The sequence below is a fragment of the Phyllostomus discolor genome, chromosome 8 (assembly GCF_004126475.2).
Source record: "Phyllostomus discolor isolate MPI-MPIP mPhyDis1 chromosome 8, mPhyDis1.pri.v3, whole genome shotgun sequence".
In the NCBI taxonomy this organism is placed as follows: domain Eukaryota; kingdom Metazoa; phylum Chordata; class Mammalia; order Chiroptera; family Phyllostomidae; genus Phyllostomus; species Phyllostomus discolor.
The window spans coordinates 70,319,893-70,337,963 of NC_040910.2; the positions used below are offsets into that span (position 1 = coordinate 70,319,893).

General features: G+C 46.5%; 1 protein-coding gene across 1 annotated transcript in view; it reads left to right on the forward strand.

Annotated features, from left to right (window-relative positions):
- MYH10 (myosin heavy chain 10) overlaps positions 1 to 18,071 on the forward strand; it is a 146,299-nt gene that overhangs the window by 124,819 nt on the left and 3,409 nt on the right. The window contains 12 exon segments of the mRNA XM_036033012.1: positions 922 to 981; positions 983 to 1,024; positions 2,699 to 2,851; positions 3,273 to 3,521; positions 3,811 to 4,023; positions 5,767 to 5,979; positions 7,075 to 7,236; positions 12,138 to 12,266; positions 14,878 to 14,966; positions 15,800 to 15,923; positions 16,007 to 16,215; positions 17,417 to 17,525. Coding sequence (XP_035888905.1) covers positions 922 to 981; positions 983 to 1,024; positions 2,699 to 2,851; positions 3,273 to 3,521; positions 3,811 to 4,023; positions 5,767 to 5,979; positions 7,075 to 7,236; positions 12,138 to 12,266; positions 14,878 to 14,966; positions 15,800 to 15,923; positions 16,007 to 16,215; positions 17,417 to 17,525 — 1,752 coding nt within the window.

Consider the following 18,071-nt stretch of genomic DNA (forward strand, 5'->3'; position numbering starts at 1 on the left):
TTCTTATACCTACTGTCCCCTCAAAAACTCAAGACCCCCAAGGTCTTATACCTCAGGGATTTTAAAGGGATGTGGGAGCAGTATTTTAGAGTTATCACTAATTGAGGAAAAAGAAAAAAACTTTTACCACATTATTCATAAAATTTGGCCATGAGAAATAGCTAAATATTCATGATAAATATATAACACCAGATTTTTAAAAACTTATTAAAGTATAGTTGGCATACAATATTATATACTAGATTCTACATTAGTGATTCTACACTTAATATTCCTGGTGATGTGATCACCACACTAGCCATGCAAAGTTACCACAATCTTATTGACTGTATTCCCTGAGGTAATAGCAGATTTTTTTTTAAGTTAAAAAGAACTTGGACTGTGAATGCCAGAATTTAAATTTGAATTTCTATATAAAAATTTTCAGGTTCTATAAGAATATGAAGTATATTTGCCTTTGTCCCCACCCTGCAAAGCCTGTGGTTACTGCATCTTAGTGTAAAAAGGGGGTCAGAATAGCACACACAGTGCTTATCTTAGCGCTTCTTTCCACGGATAGCAGCTGAAGAGGCTTCAGTATGCTGATAAAAAACAGTTATAAACTGGTTAGAGACCCACCCCCCCCCCCCGCCTCCCACCACCTGTGGGCTCCACAGTTTTAAACTCCCCGTCCTTTCGCAGGCAGAGCTGTTCCGCTGTCTGTGGCGGCGGCTGGTGCAGTGCCTGCTTGCTTGGGCACTGTTGGGAGGCGACCGACTCTTGGTGATGAAAGTCTTCCTCGGTCAAGTTTGGCAGTTTCAAGTTCACCCTGTCCTCCCCCTAATACTGCCCTTTTTATGTTCATTTTAAGAGTACTGATTCTGGATGCTTTTATCTGCTCACTGTTCATTGAATTTAATCTTTTACTCTTGCTTGCAGAAGAATTGGATAATGTCCTCAACTCTTCTGGAAGAAGCAGAGAAGAAGGGCATTAAATTTGCTTAAGGATGCAGCTGGTCTTGAGTCTCAACTACAGGATACACAGGTATTCCAGGGGGGTGAGGGGCCTTTGATAGTAACTCGACCATTTCTATAGTTGATATACTGGTGAGACATACTAGCCCAGAACTGCCTTTTTACCGCCTTCCTTCTGGTTTTTGTGGTGTGCACTTATTTGGAGCCATCTTGCACTGTAACCAGCTTGATACCCAGGAAATGTCTGAAGCCCTTGGTTCCGTGTCTCATAGGCAGGTGGGCCCGGGAAGTGGCTCCTGCTGGCACCAACAGCAGTCCTGTCATTTGCCCGCAGCAATGCTATTGCACAGGAGTATTGCTGCCTTTTTTTTTTTTATTTTAAGATTTTATATATTTATTTTTAGAGGGGAAGGGAGGGAGAAAGAGGAGGAGAGAAGTATTGATGTGAGAGATACAGTAATCAGTTGTCTCTCATGCAAACCCTTACTGGGGACCTGGCCCACATGCCAGGCAGGTGCCCTGACCAGAAATCAAACCAGCGACATTTCACTTTGCGGAACGATGCCCAGCGAGCTGAGCCACGTCAGGCAGGTTGCTGGCCGTTTTCAGTAAGATTGTTGTGGTTGAAGCTTCATTACACACACCTAGGAGAAACAGCCCGTTTTGTAAAAGAGTGGGTTGAAGCTCACTTATCATGACCTTTTTAAGCCTGTGTCAAATTATTTGTTAGGGCTGTTTTTAAGTAGGATGGAAGTTAGGTTGATGACTATTATAATAGGAAAATAATGTAGCAACTTTCTTGGAGTTTTACATCTTATTTTTGTTAAATTTGCAAACTTAAAATGGGTGCATATTTGTCAAATTCAGGGCTCAGTGCTGGGGATATGGGTTAAAAAATCTCCAACAGAAACCGCAGTACACAGGTAACTGAGAACAAGTCCGTTGTAGCTGGGTCTTACGCTGTGACGGACACATTCTGGTGAGTGAGATTAAAGGAGACAGGGCCAGATCACAGAGCACTCCAGATGTGTGCCTTTGAAAAATTTAAGTCTGAACATAATGGGAAAGACATGTTTGCATTTATAGTTTAGAAAAATTCCTCTGGCAGAAAGTGTAAAGGAGAAACAAACGAGAGTTTGCCCAGTACGGGACGTAACCCTGGTGGGAAATGCCACGTGCCTGAACAGGGGCAGGGGCCGGGCCGGACGGGATTCCAGAAGGGAGGAGCTGCAGGCCCGGGAGGCATCTGGGCCCCCCTCACAGGTTCCTGGCTGGGGCCCTGGGTGGTGGGACAGCGCTGCCATTCCTCCTGAACAGGTTTAAAGCATGTTTGTGTTAAGAGCTTTTATAGTATTATCATGTGCATTTTAAAATCATTTATTAATATCACTGAATAGTTCTCATACACTGAGGCTCTCTGTTCTTTACGACACAGTTTTTTTTTTGTTTTTGTTTTTTTGTTTTAAGATTTTATTTATTTATTTATTTATTTATTTTTAGAGAGGGAAGGGAGGGAGAAAGAGAGAAAGAAACATCAATGTGTGGTTGCTGGGGGCCATGGCCTGCAACCCAGACATGTGCCCTGACTGGCAATCGAACCTGCAATGCTTTGTTTCATAGCCCGCGCTCAATCCACTGAGCTACGCCAGCCAGGGGACACGGTTTTGTTTTGTTTTTTTCATAGAGGTGTTTTGTTTTGGCAGTTAACGTAACTTAAGTATTGATCTCTTATCAAAATAAACAGGAGCTTCTTCAGGAGGAAACACGCCAAAAGCTGAACCTGAGCAGTCGGATCCGGCAGCTGGAGGAGGAGAAGAACAGCCTTCAGGAGCAGCAGGAGGAGGAGGAGGAGGCCAGGAAGAACCTGGAAAAGCAAGTGCTGGCACTGCAGTCCCAGGTGTGTCCCCTCAGGGGCCGTGGTGGCCCAGAAGTGTGTACGTAGCACCTCGTGTCCTTGCTGTACTGGATTGCTTCAACTCGATTTGGGACAGTTAATTAGGCTGCACTAAATAAAGCCCATTAAGTGTTTTTTATGTGACCCAGCCAAGCGCTGATACTTTGCTGGTTCTAATGTTGGAGGCATTTAAAACAAAGACGCAGGACTGGGTCAGCTATGTAAGGCTTTAATTCAATCATCATTTTATAGATTAATTGATAAGAAATTAAGTTGCAGTCTAAGATTAATTTTCTCAAAATCACATAGTGTTGATTTATGTTATTTCTTCTCACAGAATGTTGAAAATAATTTTTTTCTTCTCCAATGCAAAAACCAGTTGGGTTCTTCAATATTGATCTTTTCTTCTTTACGTAAAACCTAGTTGACTGATACAAAGAAGAAAGTAGATGATGACTTGGGAACAATTGAAAGTTTGGAGGAGGCCAAAAAGAAGCTGCTTAAAGACATGGAGGCGTTGAGCCAGCGCCTGGAGGAAAAGGCTTTGGCCTACGACAAGCTGGAGAAGACCAAGAACCGCCTGCAGCAGGAGCTGGATGACCTGATGGTGGACCTGGACCACCAGCGCCAGATCGTCTCCAACCTGGAGAAGAAGCAGAAGAAGTTTGATCAGGTGGGGTCTTTCGCTACATTTCTGCCCCCAGGCTCCAGGACCAGTGCCTTTCGTCATTTCCTCCTGGCAAAGCTCTCAGTTTTATTTTAGTTTAAAATGTTTCCATATTTAAAAGCAATACACATTTACAGCAAAATTGGGGGAATACGTGGAAAAGCAAAAGGAAATAAGAGAACACCCATAATCTTCTAGCAGTATTCTTAGCAGTGAGTCAGACATATAATGAATAAGAAGAGTTTATGTTACTTTTAAAATTGTTTTTAATGTTTCCCCATGCTGTTTTGTGTAGCTGTTAGCAGAAGAGAAGAATGTCTCTGCTCGCTACGCGGAAGAGCGAGACCGCGCTGAAGCAGAGGCCAGAGAGAAGGAGACCAAAGCCCTGTCGCTGGCCCGGGCCCTCGAGGAGGCGCTGGAGGCCAAGGAGGAGTTCGAGAGGCAGAACAAGCAGCTGCGCACGGACATGGAGGACCTGATGAGCTCCAAGGACGACGTGGGGAAGAACGTGAGTGTCCTGGGGGCGATCCCTTCAGGGGGGCAGGCAGCGCCTTCAGCACCAGATGGACCTGGGGACGCCTAGCCCGACAGCAGCATCGTCTGGGAGCATTTGGCCTGTGTGTGAACGTGGGGTTAAAGTCTTCTGGAGTAAACGGGCAGGGTTTCTGCATCTGTTCTCAGCGCGGGGCTCTGGTAGCAGCACCTGCAGGCGGGGAAGATTTGTTTCTCTCGCTTTCATGGGCCTCCCGGCCCTAACGTGCATTCTGGCAGGGGCTGTAGATGGAGGAGTTCCTCGTTCCTGAGTCAGCAGGTTGTTACCAAACACAAGCACTGAAAGGTCCCTCAGCCAGAGGGAGTGGGATCTGTCCCCAGCACGGAGAGGAGTGACGCGGGGACTGCCACTCCCTCTGACCTCGGACTCCCCAGTGAGACCCCATTGTTTTCTCTGAAGATTCCAGATGCTTTGGGGACTTACACAGTCTGGAAATTCCTGTGATACTGTTTGTCCTTCCACTGCATACGTATGCCACAAGAGCTGCGATGGTTTTTATTTACCCTGCACCCCTCCACTCGTATATAATGTGTTGAGGATAGTGAAGCAAGCCCAGGCCTAGGAATCAAAAACAGGTCCAGACTTGGCTTTCCCACCAGCTTCCATCCTGACCAGGAGAAGCCACTTAACTTCTCTAAGCCTGAGTTTCTCATCTGTCAAATGGGCGTTATACTCGCCTGATTTCCTGAAGCTCCTGCAGGTGTGCTTTGAAAAGCACAGGGTCTTCTATGAAGAAGGTACAGTCTCATTTTCATGGGACCTGGGCTCTGCAGCCACATCATAAGGGAGGGAAAACTGTCCTTTCTACTGGGTCTTTCCTACATCCTCTTGCCCGGGGGACCAGCCCTGTGGATAAGAAACAGCCCCCTTGGGCAGAAATGGCTGTGATCACATAGTAAAGTGTAGAGCGAGAACTCCACAGTTGATTCCTTTTTCTTGTTCCATGTTAGTTTTCTCTAGAATAACACAGTCATATGTTTATTCCACAAACATTTCTTTCATGCCTATGAAGTGTCAGACACTGCTAAGAGTCAGAGCCCCCCCGCCCCCCACACTTGTGTCTTAAGTCTTCCCCTACCTGCCTGTGGGAACTGACGTGGCCATGAACCTCAAGGGGATACACGGCCGCACCTGCACACACCTGTCTGAAGGTCATCTTGGGAATCAGAGGGGACATGAGGTGGGAGCATTTGGCCCAGAGAACTAACTAGTCGAATGTTTGCAGTGAGGATCTTGGTCCAGAGAAAGGTCAGGCCTCTTTTACCTGTCTATACCGTTTCCCAGGCCTAACACACCCTAATATTTAAGCTTCCACTTGGGCATTTTCAGTACAAATGATCTTTTCCACAGCAGAAAGGACACACTGCAGTGCCTGTTGCAGACGGCAGGCGCGCACCAGCCAGCGGGCAGTCTCTCTGACGCCTCACTCTTTTTTTCACTGTTCTTCGACGTTGACAGATCACTCAGCGTCCAGGCCACCAGAACTGGTTGATTGCAGAGCCCATGTGAATGACGAGGCGCTGCAAAGAGCACTGGCGCAGCCATAGAGGGAAAGGGAAGCGTGGGAGTGGGGTGTCGGGAAGCTGGCCCTGTGCCGAGCGCACCCAGCGCGCTGTGCAGGGCCTGTGCAAAAGGAGACTGTGTCCTTGCTGGGTGCAGCTGAGGGTCCCCTCTCTCCCGGTGCTTTCTGTGGTTTAGGTTCATGAACTTGAAAAATCCAAACGGGCCCTAGAGCAGCAGGTAGAAGAAATGAGGACCCAGCTAGAAGAGCTGGAAGATGAACTTCAGGCAACAGAAGATGCTAAGCTTCGCCTGGAGGTCAACATGCAGGCCATGAAGGCCCAGTTTGAGAGGGATTTGCAAACCAGAGATGAGCAGAATGAAGAAAAAAAGCGGCTGCTGATTAAACAGGTGGGTTGAAGGAAGTGTGGCCTCCAGAGCGAGAGCCTGTTCACTCTCAAAGCTCCATTTGGGGTCAATAGCCTGTTCATTCACGTTAGAAACATGAACCCAAGTAAAGTTAATGTATTTGGTCACTTGATAATTTTATTCTTTACAATTTAATATAGTCGGTTTGATTTCCTATTTCTCAGTCAATAGCATTGCTGCTCCCAAGACAGGATAGCCATCTGTTAAAAAGCCCTCGGTGAAGTCTCTGGGGGCTGTGTAGTCAGGTTCAAGTTCTGTGAGTTCTGAAAGTGTGGGGAGGGAAAGAATCAAAACGCCCGGCAGGTGACTGAGCACACGTCCTAAGTTCAGGTCCATGTCTTCATTAAACTACTCTTTAGAGGAGAAAAAAAACAGATATTCAAATTGTTTTATCTTAAAAAGTTGCTAGGCACTTATGATTTGCATTCTTTTCTAAATGTATGCTAAACTTCTAAAAGTTTACTTTAAAATATTTTTGTGGATATTGTGACACTCCTTAGAGTTCATGGTATCAATCTTAGGTTATTTATTTTTAAATTTTCATTCCACTGATGTTTATTATATTGGTCATTCAGTGCTAGATAATGAATGACCTCAAGTTTAGGGACTTAAAACACCACCTGCTTAGTCACAGCTTCTGTGGGTCAGGAACCCTGAACTGGCTCAGCGGGGCTGGGGTCCTCGTCCAGCTGGCTCACCCATGTGGTACTGGGCCCAGACCTCAGCACCTCGTCCCCTGGGCCTCTCCAGGCTGCTTGAGTGTCCCTGGAGGGAGCTTCCCCAACAGATTGCCCTGTGTCTGTCAGTTTTGTTGGTCACCAGAATATGAGCTTAAAATCAGGACTCTGCCTTCTTAGTTACCCTTGTAGTAGTCAGTGGAAATGGTGTGTACCTGGTGGTGTTTTTAAACGATCTCTGAACAATATTCAACTACTGTGGGCTTCTGTTAATAATAACTGCTTGGGAGCAGAGAGCGCCCGTGCAGAGCTACGAGAGCCCTTGTGTGACAGCGGGCTGCCCGTTCTCTACGAGGGGATCCCTGGGTCTAACCAGACATAACCCGGCTCTGTCCGTTAGGTGCGGGAGCTCGAGGCAGAGCTGGAGGACGAGCGGAAACAGCGGGCACTTGCTGTTGCTTCCAAGAAGAAAATGGAAATAGACTTGAAGGACCTAGAAGCTCAAATTGAGGCTGCAAACAAAGCCAGGGATGAAGTAATCAAGCAGCTTCGTAAGCTTCAGGTACGTGCAGCCAACCATCAGTCTTGGGTGGCATCATCTGGCCCTGCTGAGATCTTGCACGACAGGAGCCATGGACCTGGTGGGGGAAGCTCTGTGCGGCACCTCGCCCGCCATCTTGACAGCTTGGCTGTGGGCTGTGGCAGCAGGCCACAAAGCTGGCACACGCCCTTAGCATGGACGGACAGAGCCAAGGTGGGGTCAGCAGGTGGAGCCTCTGCCAACGGGAACATGCACTTCAGGCTCCAAACAGCTTTGCATGATGCGTAACTAACACAGTCACTGAGCCACCACAGCGGAAGGTGGTGTTGACCACCTTTTATTGCCATGAGCTTTAGTAATCTCAGTCTGATTTAACTATCACTTTTGTTATTCAGATACTTTTCACTCTCACAATGACAAAAAGGAATTTCTTTAAAAATGACCTACTCGGCAGGATGGAATGGGCCCTCTCATAACTTCCCTGGTGCGGTATTTGTCAGTTGTGACAAAAGCTGTAGAAAAATTCCATCCCTTTGACCTTGGTGATTCCACATCTTGAGTATTTATTCTAACAAAATATAAAGATGAGAAATATTCACACACCAAGATCACAGCTGACATGTTATTTCTGGTAGCAGAAATGGAAACCACCTAAATGTAAGGGGACTGACAGCCATTTAACCTTGCAGAGGTCACAGTCAAAAAAATACAGCAGAGCTCGTGTGTATCGCACATCCTTACAAAACACCTGTTATAACCAAACTGACTGCTTGAAGTTATGGTTTAACGTCAGTCACATACAGACGTGCAGCTGGTCATGACCTTGAACCTATGCACCCCATACATGTAACAATATTTAAGAAAAGAGTTTGTATCTCTCAGATCAGGCGGGACCTCCTCAGGGTTAAACGATGCAGATGTGTATGCGGTGATAGCAGGCCTTCAGTGAGGAGGGAAGTTGCCGTGCGGGACGATTTAGTTTCTAACCCTGCACACACACCTGTGCGCTAGGTCTGTGCATATGGACACACAGATATACATGCTTGGGGGAAAGTTGGCAGGGGATCCAACCTTTTTTTTTTTTTTTAAGATTTTATTTATTTATTTCTAGAGAGGGAAGGGAGAGGGGAGAGAGAGAGAGAGAGAGAGAAACATCAATGTGCGGTTGCTGGGGGTCATGGCCTGCAACCCAGGAATGTACCCTGGCTGGGAATCAAACCTGGGACACTTTGGTTCCCAGCCCGCGCTCAATCCACTGAGCTACGCCAGCCAGGGCGGGATCCAACCTTTTGGTATGCCTGGGCCACACTGGGAGAATAGTTGTCTTGGGCCACACATTAAATACACAAACACTAACAAAAACTGATGAGCAAAGGAAAGATTTTAAGTAAATTTATGATTCTGTGCTGGGCCACATACAATAGCCATCCTGGGCCGCGGGTCGGACACCCCTGATTAGGGGAAGTCCTCCGGATGTAGGTTTATGAGTAACTGGTTTGCTTGTATGCTTTTAAAAAAGCTAAGTACAAAGGTTTTTATTTTTAATAGCTAATTACAAAGTTATTAAGTTAATTACAAAGAATATAAATAACACTGTTTTATTTACTTAATAGCTTTATTTAGATATAATTTACATACTATACAGTTTACCTGTTTAAAGTGTTTTGTGTTCTTTTAGTAAATTCATAGTGGTTTGCAACCGTGACCACTAATTCTGAATATTTTGGTTCCCTCTAAAAGAAACCCTCAACCCATCAGCCCTCACTCCACGCTCTCTGCCGCACCCAGAACTAACCGACCCCTGATCTGCGCTCTGTCTCTGTAGAGTAGCCTCTGCTGGGGGCGTGGTATAAGTGACGCCATATAATACATGGCTCTTGTGGCTAGCTTCTTTTACATGGCACGTTTTCAAGGTTCATTTGTGTTGTAGCATGAATAAGTGTTTTGTTCCTTTTTATTACCAAATAATATTTATTCCATTATCCTTTCATTTAATTTCATTAATCCATCAGTTGATGGGTACTTGGGTTACTTCAACTTTTTGGCCACTACGATAATGCTGCTATGAACATTCACATGTCTGTGTGGACTTGTGCTCTCGGTTGTCTTAGCCATTCCACTCCTGTATATATACCTAAGTCAAAAAGTAACTTCTAGCCCTGGCTGGCGTAGCTCAGTGGATTGAGCGCGGGCTGGGAACCAAAGTGTCCCAGGTTTGATTCCCAGCCAGGGTACATTCCTGGGTTGCAAGCCATAACCCCCAGCAACCGCACATTAATGTTTCTCTCTCACTCTCTCTCTCTCTCTCTCTCTCTCCCCCCCTCCCTTCCCTCTCTAAAAAAAATAAATAAATAAAATCTTTAAAAAAAAAAAAAAAGTAACTTCTGTTTTAAGGAACTGACCTGACAAACCTTTCCACAGTGACTGGACCATGTTACACTCCTACCGGCTGTGTGTGAGGGCTCCAGTCTCTCTACGTCCACACCAGCACTTACCACGGCCTGTCCTTCCACTGTAGCCGTCCTCATGGGCGTGGAGGGGCCCCTCCTGGTTGCCTTGCATTTGCATTTCCCTGATGGCTGCTAACCGTGCCGACCCTCTTTTCTTGTGCTCATTGGCCATTATCTTATTTGGAAAAAATGTCTTTGAATCTTCTGCTCATCTTTTTGAGTTGTTTTTAATAATTGAGTTGTAACATTTCTGTATATATTTTGAATGTTTCATAAGATATATGACTTCCAGATATTTCTTCCATTCTCTGTATTGTCTTCACTCACTCAGTGATATTATTTATAGCATGAAAGTTTTTAATTTTGATGGAATCCATTTTATTTTCTTTTGTTCCTTGTGTCTTTTTAAATTATATCTATGAAACCACTGTCTAATCCAAGGTCATGAAGATTTCTTGCTATGTTTTCTCCTGTTTTATACTTTACTTTTTTTTTATCCTCATGTGAGAATATGGATTTTGTTGTTGTTGTTTTTAATTGATTCTAGAGAGGAAGTGGAGGAGAGAGCAACACTGATGGGCTGGCTCCCATACGCACCCGACAGGATCAAACCTCAAACCTTTGGTGCACGGGACCGTGTCCCAAGCCACTTGGCCAGGGCTATTTTGCTGTTTTATAAACTCCATTTTGAGTTAATATGTTATATGGTTTTATGTACAAACTCAACTTTATTCTTTTGGATATGGATATCCAACTGTATATCCCAGAACCGTTTGTTTAAAAGGCTGTTGTTTCCCCCATTGAATTGCGTGTATTCCGTTGATCTGCGTGTCTGTCCTGTGCAAGCACCACGCAGTAGTGATTACCACAGCTTCAAAATTTTGAAATCGGGGAGTGTGACTTCAACTTTGTCCTTCTTTTCCAAGACTGTTTAGTTATCCAGGTCCTTTGCAATTCCATATGAATTTTGTCAATTGCTGCACAGGAAAATAAATAAAACTTAAAAAGCCAGCTCAGACCCTGGCTGGTGTAGCTCAGTGGATTGAGCGCAGGCTGCAAACCAAAGTGTCGCAGGTTCAATTCCCAGTCAGGGCACATGCCTGGGTTGCATGCGGGCCAGATTCCCAGTGGGAGCCACATGAGAAGCAACCACACATTGATGTTTCTCTCTCTCTTTCTCCCTCCCTTTCCTCTCTATAAATAAATAAATAAATAAATCTTTGCCGGGGGGGGGGGGGGGCCAGCTCAGGTTTTCATATTGTGTTGACTCAATGGATCAATTTGGAAAGTGTCGCCACCTTCATATTATTGTCTTCCGGTCTGTGACCATGACCATCTTCCCTTTGTTTAGCTATTCTTTAATTTTTTTCAGTGATGTTATATAGTTTTTGGTGCCAAGTCTTACACTTCTTTAGCTAAACTGATATCAAAGTGTTTTATTCTTTTGCTGCTATTTTAAGTATATTCATTTTTCTTAATTTTTAGAATGTTTATAATTAGTGTACAGAAATATAACTGATTCTTTTATATTGGTCTTGTATTCTGAAAACTTCCTGAACTCATTTCTTCATTCTAGTTTTGGGGGAGGGTTATGAATTTTTTAAGATTTTCTGTGTATAAGACCATATCATCTACAGGTTGAGCTAGTTTTATTTCTTCCTTTCCACTCTGGATGTCTTTTGTATCTTTGTCTTTTGTTTTTTGTTTTTTGGGGTTTTTTTTTAATATTTTTTAAAGATTTTTATTTATTTTCTTTTTTTTTAGGGAGGGAAGGGAGGGGGGGAGAGAGAGGGTGAAACATCAATGTGCGGTTGCTGGGGGTTATGGCCTGCAACCCAGAAACGTACCCTGGCTGGGAATCGAACCTGGGACACTTTGGTTCCCAGCCCGCGCTCAATCCACTAAGCTACGCCAGCCAGGGACTGTATCTTTGTCTTGATCTAATTGCTTTTACTAGAATCTCGGTCCGCGTTGAACGGAAGGGGCGCAGTCAGACACACATCCTATCTTGCTGCTGCTGTTAGGAGGAAAGCATTCGGTCTCTGGCTGTTACATATAGTAGCCGTCGGTTTTTCATGGGTGCCCTTTTCTCAGAGTTGAGGAAGTTTCTATTCAGCTTATCGTTTTTATAATGAAAGGGTGTTAGATTTTCTCAAATACTACTTCTGAATTTTTAGACGATTATATGGTTATATTAATTCATTTTTGCTGTCAAACCAATGTTGCATTGCTTGCGTAAATCTCAGTTGGATGTTGGGATGTAGTGAGGTATAAATATACATGGTGTACAGTGTCTCATGTGTTGTTGGATTTAGTTTGCGTCTATTGCAGATTTTTGCATATATATTCATAAGAGGTATTGACTTGAAAGTTTTCTTGTGACATTTTTCTTATTTCTATATACTTATATTTTATAATCTGGAAAAATACATTTGAAAACTACCCCAAGACATTCTTCCTATTTATCTTTAGGCTCAGATGAAGGATTACCAGCGTGAACTAGAAGAAGCTCGTGCATCCCGGGATGAGATTTTTGCTCAATCCAAAGAGAGTGAAAAGAAATTAAAGAGTCTGGAAGCAGAAATCCTTCAATTGCAGGAGGTTTGTTTGTTTGTTTATTCATCTGTTTGTTCAGAAATAGTTGCCCTTGCAATTTCTCTCAGAGCAGATAAATATATCTAAATGTCTTTGTAGCCTTGTGTAATTTAACTGTCCATTTTTAATGTTACTGGACCATCTTATTGCTTCAGTTCAGCAAGGTTTCAGTTCAACACTTTGACACTACTCATGTATATGCCTCTACCTGGCTGCAGGCAAGGGAGCTGATTCGTGACTTCACAAGCCCCTTTCCAGGCTCGTTCCTGTGTGAAGAAAGGAGTGATGGTTGTTTACTTAGTGCTGGTTAGCATCAGAATCACTCACCTCAGAACTCTGACCTAAGTGATATGTAAGATTGCCTTGATTTACACAAAAGCACCATGTGTGATACTTACATGGAGAGAAGTTATATTTCATTGCATTTCTAAGTGAATCACCTTGCAACCCAACAATTCCTTCAACGTGTCTTTCATCTTTTGTAAGTTCTCCTGCGAAGGAGCTGATGAAGAGTTCCATATGGAATGGGACTGGTTACGTCAATGCTAGGCCCACTGGAACGCATACGTACGTTTCCTTTCTAAAGGTCACTGAGTATCAGTGGCAGGCAAAGAACTACACATATTTCATGTGCACATAAACTTCTGTGTAAATGAAAGACTATCAGATTTATTTGAACCTGGAAAAATAAGGCAACTGAAGTTGAAATGTTACCAGTTAATATGAAAAAATCCTAGAAGTGCTGGATAATATGTTACCAAAGACATAAATGCGGGTCGAGTTTCCAGAAAGGAAGGGAACTCCCTAGGAGTCAGGCGTGTAAAGGAGCTGAAAACCAGCCACGCAGACACTGCGCAGACCCGACGCCAGCTTTTGGTTTCAGTCCCTCTTTGTTTTCTATTTCATTCGTTTTTGCTTGTACCTTTATTCCTTTGGGCTTTTTCTTCTTTTGACACTCATTAATTTACAAGTTTTTCTCTTGTCTATTATGTTCATAGAACACTATAAATTCCACTCTGTGTACTGTTTTTTTTTATTGGTAGTTTTATTGCTTATGGTTACAGAACACTGACAGTTGAGCAGCTCTAGGGCCTAAAACGTAGTCAGTCTTTGTAAAGATTCCACATGCGCTAAAAAAGAACATGTATCGTCAGTGAAGTAGAATGTTCAAGACCTGTGTGCTTCATCGTGTAGTTGGTCAGCAATGTCCCCAGAGGTGACAGGGCTCTGGGGCCTGTCTCCTGGAGAGCTCCTGGGGCGTTACCCAAACACCCTGCAGCCCAGTACTCTGTTCTCAGAAAGCTGAAAGTGTGTCTTTTAGGCTTTCAGACAAGGGATCGTTGCAGTAGAGGGAAGAGACTGATCTGGAAAGCTAGCCCTGCCCTCCTGTCCATCTTCTCTGGTTTTCCTTACCTCAGACAGACACCTTTGTTCATCTGGGTGGGAGACCCTAGGGTCCTCTCTTTCTCCCATGGGTTCCTGGGCCCAGGAAACTAGACCCCCCAGAGGCCAGATGGCGGAGCTGGCGCTTGCACAGTGTTTGTTAATCAGAGGCCTTTGGGTCAGACCCTAAGTATTGTGCCTGCTGCCATCGGGTCCCAGACTCACACTGTGTCCGTATGTTAGGGTTCTGTGTGCTGGAACCCAGGCCTTTCAGGGGGCGGTGGGCACAACATCCTGTGCTTGAACATACGAAGCAGGTGCATGTGCAGCCCTGCTCCACGGACACCTTACGGTGTGCTTTTGCCCATCTTTTGGAAGGGACAGCTGGTGGGAAGAGGCTCTGGACAGGGAGGGCATCAGAAGCGAGTTTCCACTGTTGACAAACCTTGAGACTTTGGGCAAGTCCCTCATCTGTGTGGGCCTTGGTTTCATCCGTAAAATAAGGGAGATGGTGAACTCGCAAGTCCTGAGAATGTGATCTTCACCCAGTAGGGGTGAGAAATGCACCCTGACACCTGCCTGTGGAGAATCCTCTTTCCCAGGAAGTCTGTGGGAAAGCAGCCATGGGGCACTTCTTCCTGCGGCTGGCCACTGGCCAGCACCGGACTGTCCCCTTTCCTGCCCTGTTCCCTGGGAGGGCCCTGCAGAGCCACAGCAGCCTGACTGGCCAGGGCCCCTTTCTCCCAGAAAGAGGCCCAGCTCTGCCCTGGTGGTCCCACTCCACCCACTTTCCCCCAGTGGGACCTGTGATCCTCATTGCACTGCAGTAGCACCTCATTTTCTGGTGCCTACCTAGTCAGTGTACTCGATCTCCAAACTGCACTACTTGTGTATGTGACAGATGCTTTCATGACCATGAATTAGTGTTACTCTGAGTCTGCATAAAGTTTGTGCTCCATTTATGATGGAGAAACAGCAGCTTTCTGGGGAGGGCAGAAACATATATAGCTGTGTCTTAACTTGGGACGGGCATGCCCTTACGTAGACTAGGACTTCCCCCTGTGGGCACATTGCCTGGCTGACCTGCACCCAAACATTCTCTCAGCAAACCTGCCAGTTCAGTTCTCACATCGAGCTGCAGTTTGAGGCACACACAGTGCCTGGAGCAAGGTAGCTGCCGCCTATAGGCATCTCCAGATTTCAGAAGCTACAATCACGGTCTCAACTCATTTAGGAACTTGCCTCATCCGAGCGAGCCCGCCGGCATGCCGAGCAAGAGAGAGATGAGCTGGCTGATGAGATCGCTAACAGCGCCTCTGGCAAGTGAGTCTCCCCGCACCCCAGTCGGTGGGACGGGGTGGGCATCCAGAAACCAGTGGCGGCCCCACCAGTTCCCTCGGGCACCTGCAGTTCACACCCCTGGGCTTGCCTGCTGCCCTGAGGCGGCCATGGTGTTGTCTGGCATAGGAGTCCATAGTTGGTCTGCTCAGCCATTCAAACTCTGGAAAGATGAGCACAAGAGGCTGGGCCTCTGGGCTGCCCCCGCCATTGCCGGCAGCCTGGCACAGGCAGCTTGCACCTCCTTATCGCCCGTCATGCCCGCAACGGGCGTGAAGGAAGTACATCCAGAGCTAACCTGGCTTCCACAGACCACACAGCCTTGAGGTGCAAGTCTCCACTCTCAAATTCATTAGGTTTGGCAAGCAGATTCCTTTGATTTACCTTTCCTTGAATGATTTTTCATTAAGAGAACCCTTTTTTCCAGTTAGAAAACTGCTTTCTCAGATGGAGGGGTCATCACAGTCATTTCCCAGCATGTTATGATGAGGAGTTAGCATCTTATCTCAATGTACTGGAAAGCCAGTGCAGGTTAAACTAGCAATGCCAGGATCTGTTTGTACTTTTGAAAGCTGCTGGGGGAACAGGTGGAGAAGCAGCAGGCAAGACATGGTGGGGCCCAACTAGGGTGGCAGGCGGGAGGGTAGAGAGAAGTGGGTGGCCTGTTTGGGAGTGTGATCAGAACTTGACAGACTGGGCAATAGGTGCAGGGGAGAGAAAAATTGAGAGGGTGCTTGGTTTATAGAGGCAGGGTGGAGGAGCCACCCTACTGTGCTCCCCCCGTGTTGTACTAAGCTGGGTCCTCCTCACCCCGCCAGGTCCGCGCTGCTGGATGAGAAGCGGCGTCTGGAGGCTAGGATCGCACAGCTGGAGGAGGAGCTTGAAGAGGAGCAGAGCAACATGGAGCTGCTCAACGACCGCTTCCGCAAGACCACGCTGCAGGTGGCTCACACAGCAGCCCATCACCTGGGAAGGGCTGTGCTGTCCCTCTGGCACGAATGACTAAACCCACCTGTCCTCTCCAGGTGGACACACTGAACACAGAGCTGGCGGCGGAGCGCAGTGCTGCCCAGAAGAGCGACAATGCACGCCAGCAGCTGGAGAGGCAGAATAAGGAGCTGAAGGCCAAGCTGCAGGAGCTAGAGGGTGCTGTCAAGTCCAAGTTCAAGGCCACCATCTCGGCTCTGGAAGCCAAGATTGGGCAACTAGAGGAGCAACTTGAGCAGGAAGCCAAGTAAGAGTTTTTGATGCAATAAACCAGAACTCACTGTGTCTGTGCTACCGAGCAGGTCCAGGCTCAGTCTGTGAGCCAGAGACGAGACAGACACTTGCCCTGTGGGGGTTCCTGCGGTGGGGAAGAGATGACGGACAGATAGAACCAGAGTGAGAAAGAGCAAGTGGTGTGAGCCCTCCAGGAAGGCTGGGCTCACCTGTCAGCTCTGCCGGGACTCAGCTGGTCATACTCTGCCCCACAGTTTTCTAGGCACCGTAGTTTACACCTCTACCCAAAGCTGGTTTTCCAAGTTGGTAGCATCACATGAAACGCTATAATTCATTGCCAAGAAGAAAAAGCTTTTCTTTACCCATGGGGACTGTTTGACAGTTTGTTCTGTTGTAGTAAAGCATTTTAATTTTTGAGGAATTGTGCAGCACAGCTTTTGGCAGGCGTTTACAAACCTATTGGACCTTCAAAGTCACCTTGTTGTTGGGGAGCTGGGGCCAGAGGTGCAGGGCCTGTGCTCGAAGCCCAGCACCCTCCCCGACTCGGCATTCCTACTTCCGCTCCACTCTTTCAACCCCAGTGAGCTCAAAACAATTGAGGGTTTGTTGTTAGCTGTAATTAACATGACTCACCCTTCCAGCTAACTCCGTCACTATCCATTTTTGCATAACACGTGTCGAGGAATAAAAGGACTTTTTCTGTTTTCAGTGGAGTTCACCAAGTAAGTTCCCTCTCCTCCAGAAGGAACAGTGTAGGCCTGTCTGGAAACATGGCGATCTGACTGCTAACTGAAGAGCGTGGGCCGTTCCCCCAGTGTTAGCTGCTGTGGCCCGTGGCATCACAGTGGGTCTTTGTTTTCCAGGCTAACGAGTTAGGTGATTCAGGTAGCCAGCCACGGTCTTTGTCTCCAAAGAGCCTGCACTCAGTGTGACAGGTAGCCTGTGTGTAACTAAAGTGCTTAACCTACATGTGAAGGAATATGCTTTTTCCACCTGTCAGTATTAGGCTCCATTAGAGGCCATTCGTACTGTGACCAGAAAGGAAAGGTTTCCGGACCCTATTAATCCTGATGCTGTTCTCGTCAGAGAGGTCCTGGAAAGCACTCCAACATATGTCCTCTTCCAGAGGAAAGGGACTTTAAAAAGTACATTCCCCATCTTACCTCCATTTCAAGAACTACCAAGATTAATTAATGGGTTGATCACCTTCACAGGGAGCGCGCAGCAGCCAACAAACTGGTCCGACGCACCGAGAAGAAACTGAAAGAAATCTTCATGCAGGTTGAAGATGAGCGTCGACATGCAGACCAGTATAAGGAACAGGTAAGGAAGAAGGTGGGACAGGGTGAAATGTCTCCCACCCTAGAAATGGCTTTATAAGGAGACTGGTGCAGACTGGCTAAATTCAGAAAATGCTGTTTGAAACTTGTAATTCCAATGTTCTAACAAACATGTGCCGTTTCCACCAGGCACTCCTGGGAGCTGGGGGTACAGAGGTAATCCAGACATGGCCTCCACCCCTCAGCTCTCCCAGCCCCCCAGAGGGGGAGATCCCCCTCCTGCAGAGGAGGAGTGGGTGAGAGCACAGGGTGAGGGCTTTGTAGTATGAGGCCAGAACTCAGTCTTGAAGTTGTTTCCTCCACCGGAGCACATGCTTCCTGAGTGCCAAGGTCCCGGCCTCACTGTCAGCGAATGTCAGTGGTTCCGACCTCTCACAGGCCTGGAACGGCTCCTGGGCATAGAGGGCGGGCGTTGTCTACCGGCTGGGTGGGAGGGTGCGTGCAGAACAGAAAACAGAGAGAAAACAAATGTTCTGCACGCAGGACCCCAGTGGTTTTCCTTGTCTGCATCCACGCATCCTTTTTCCCT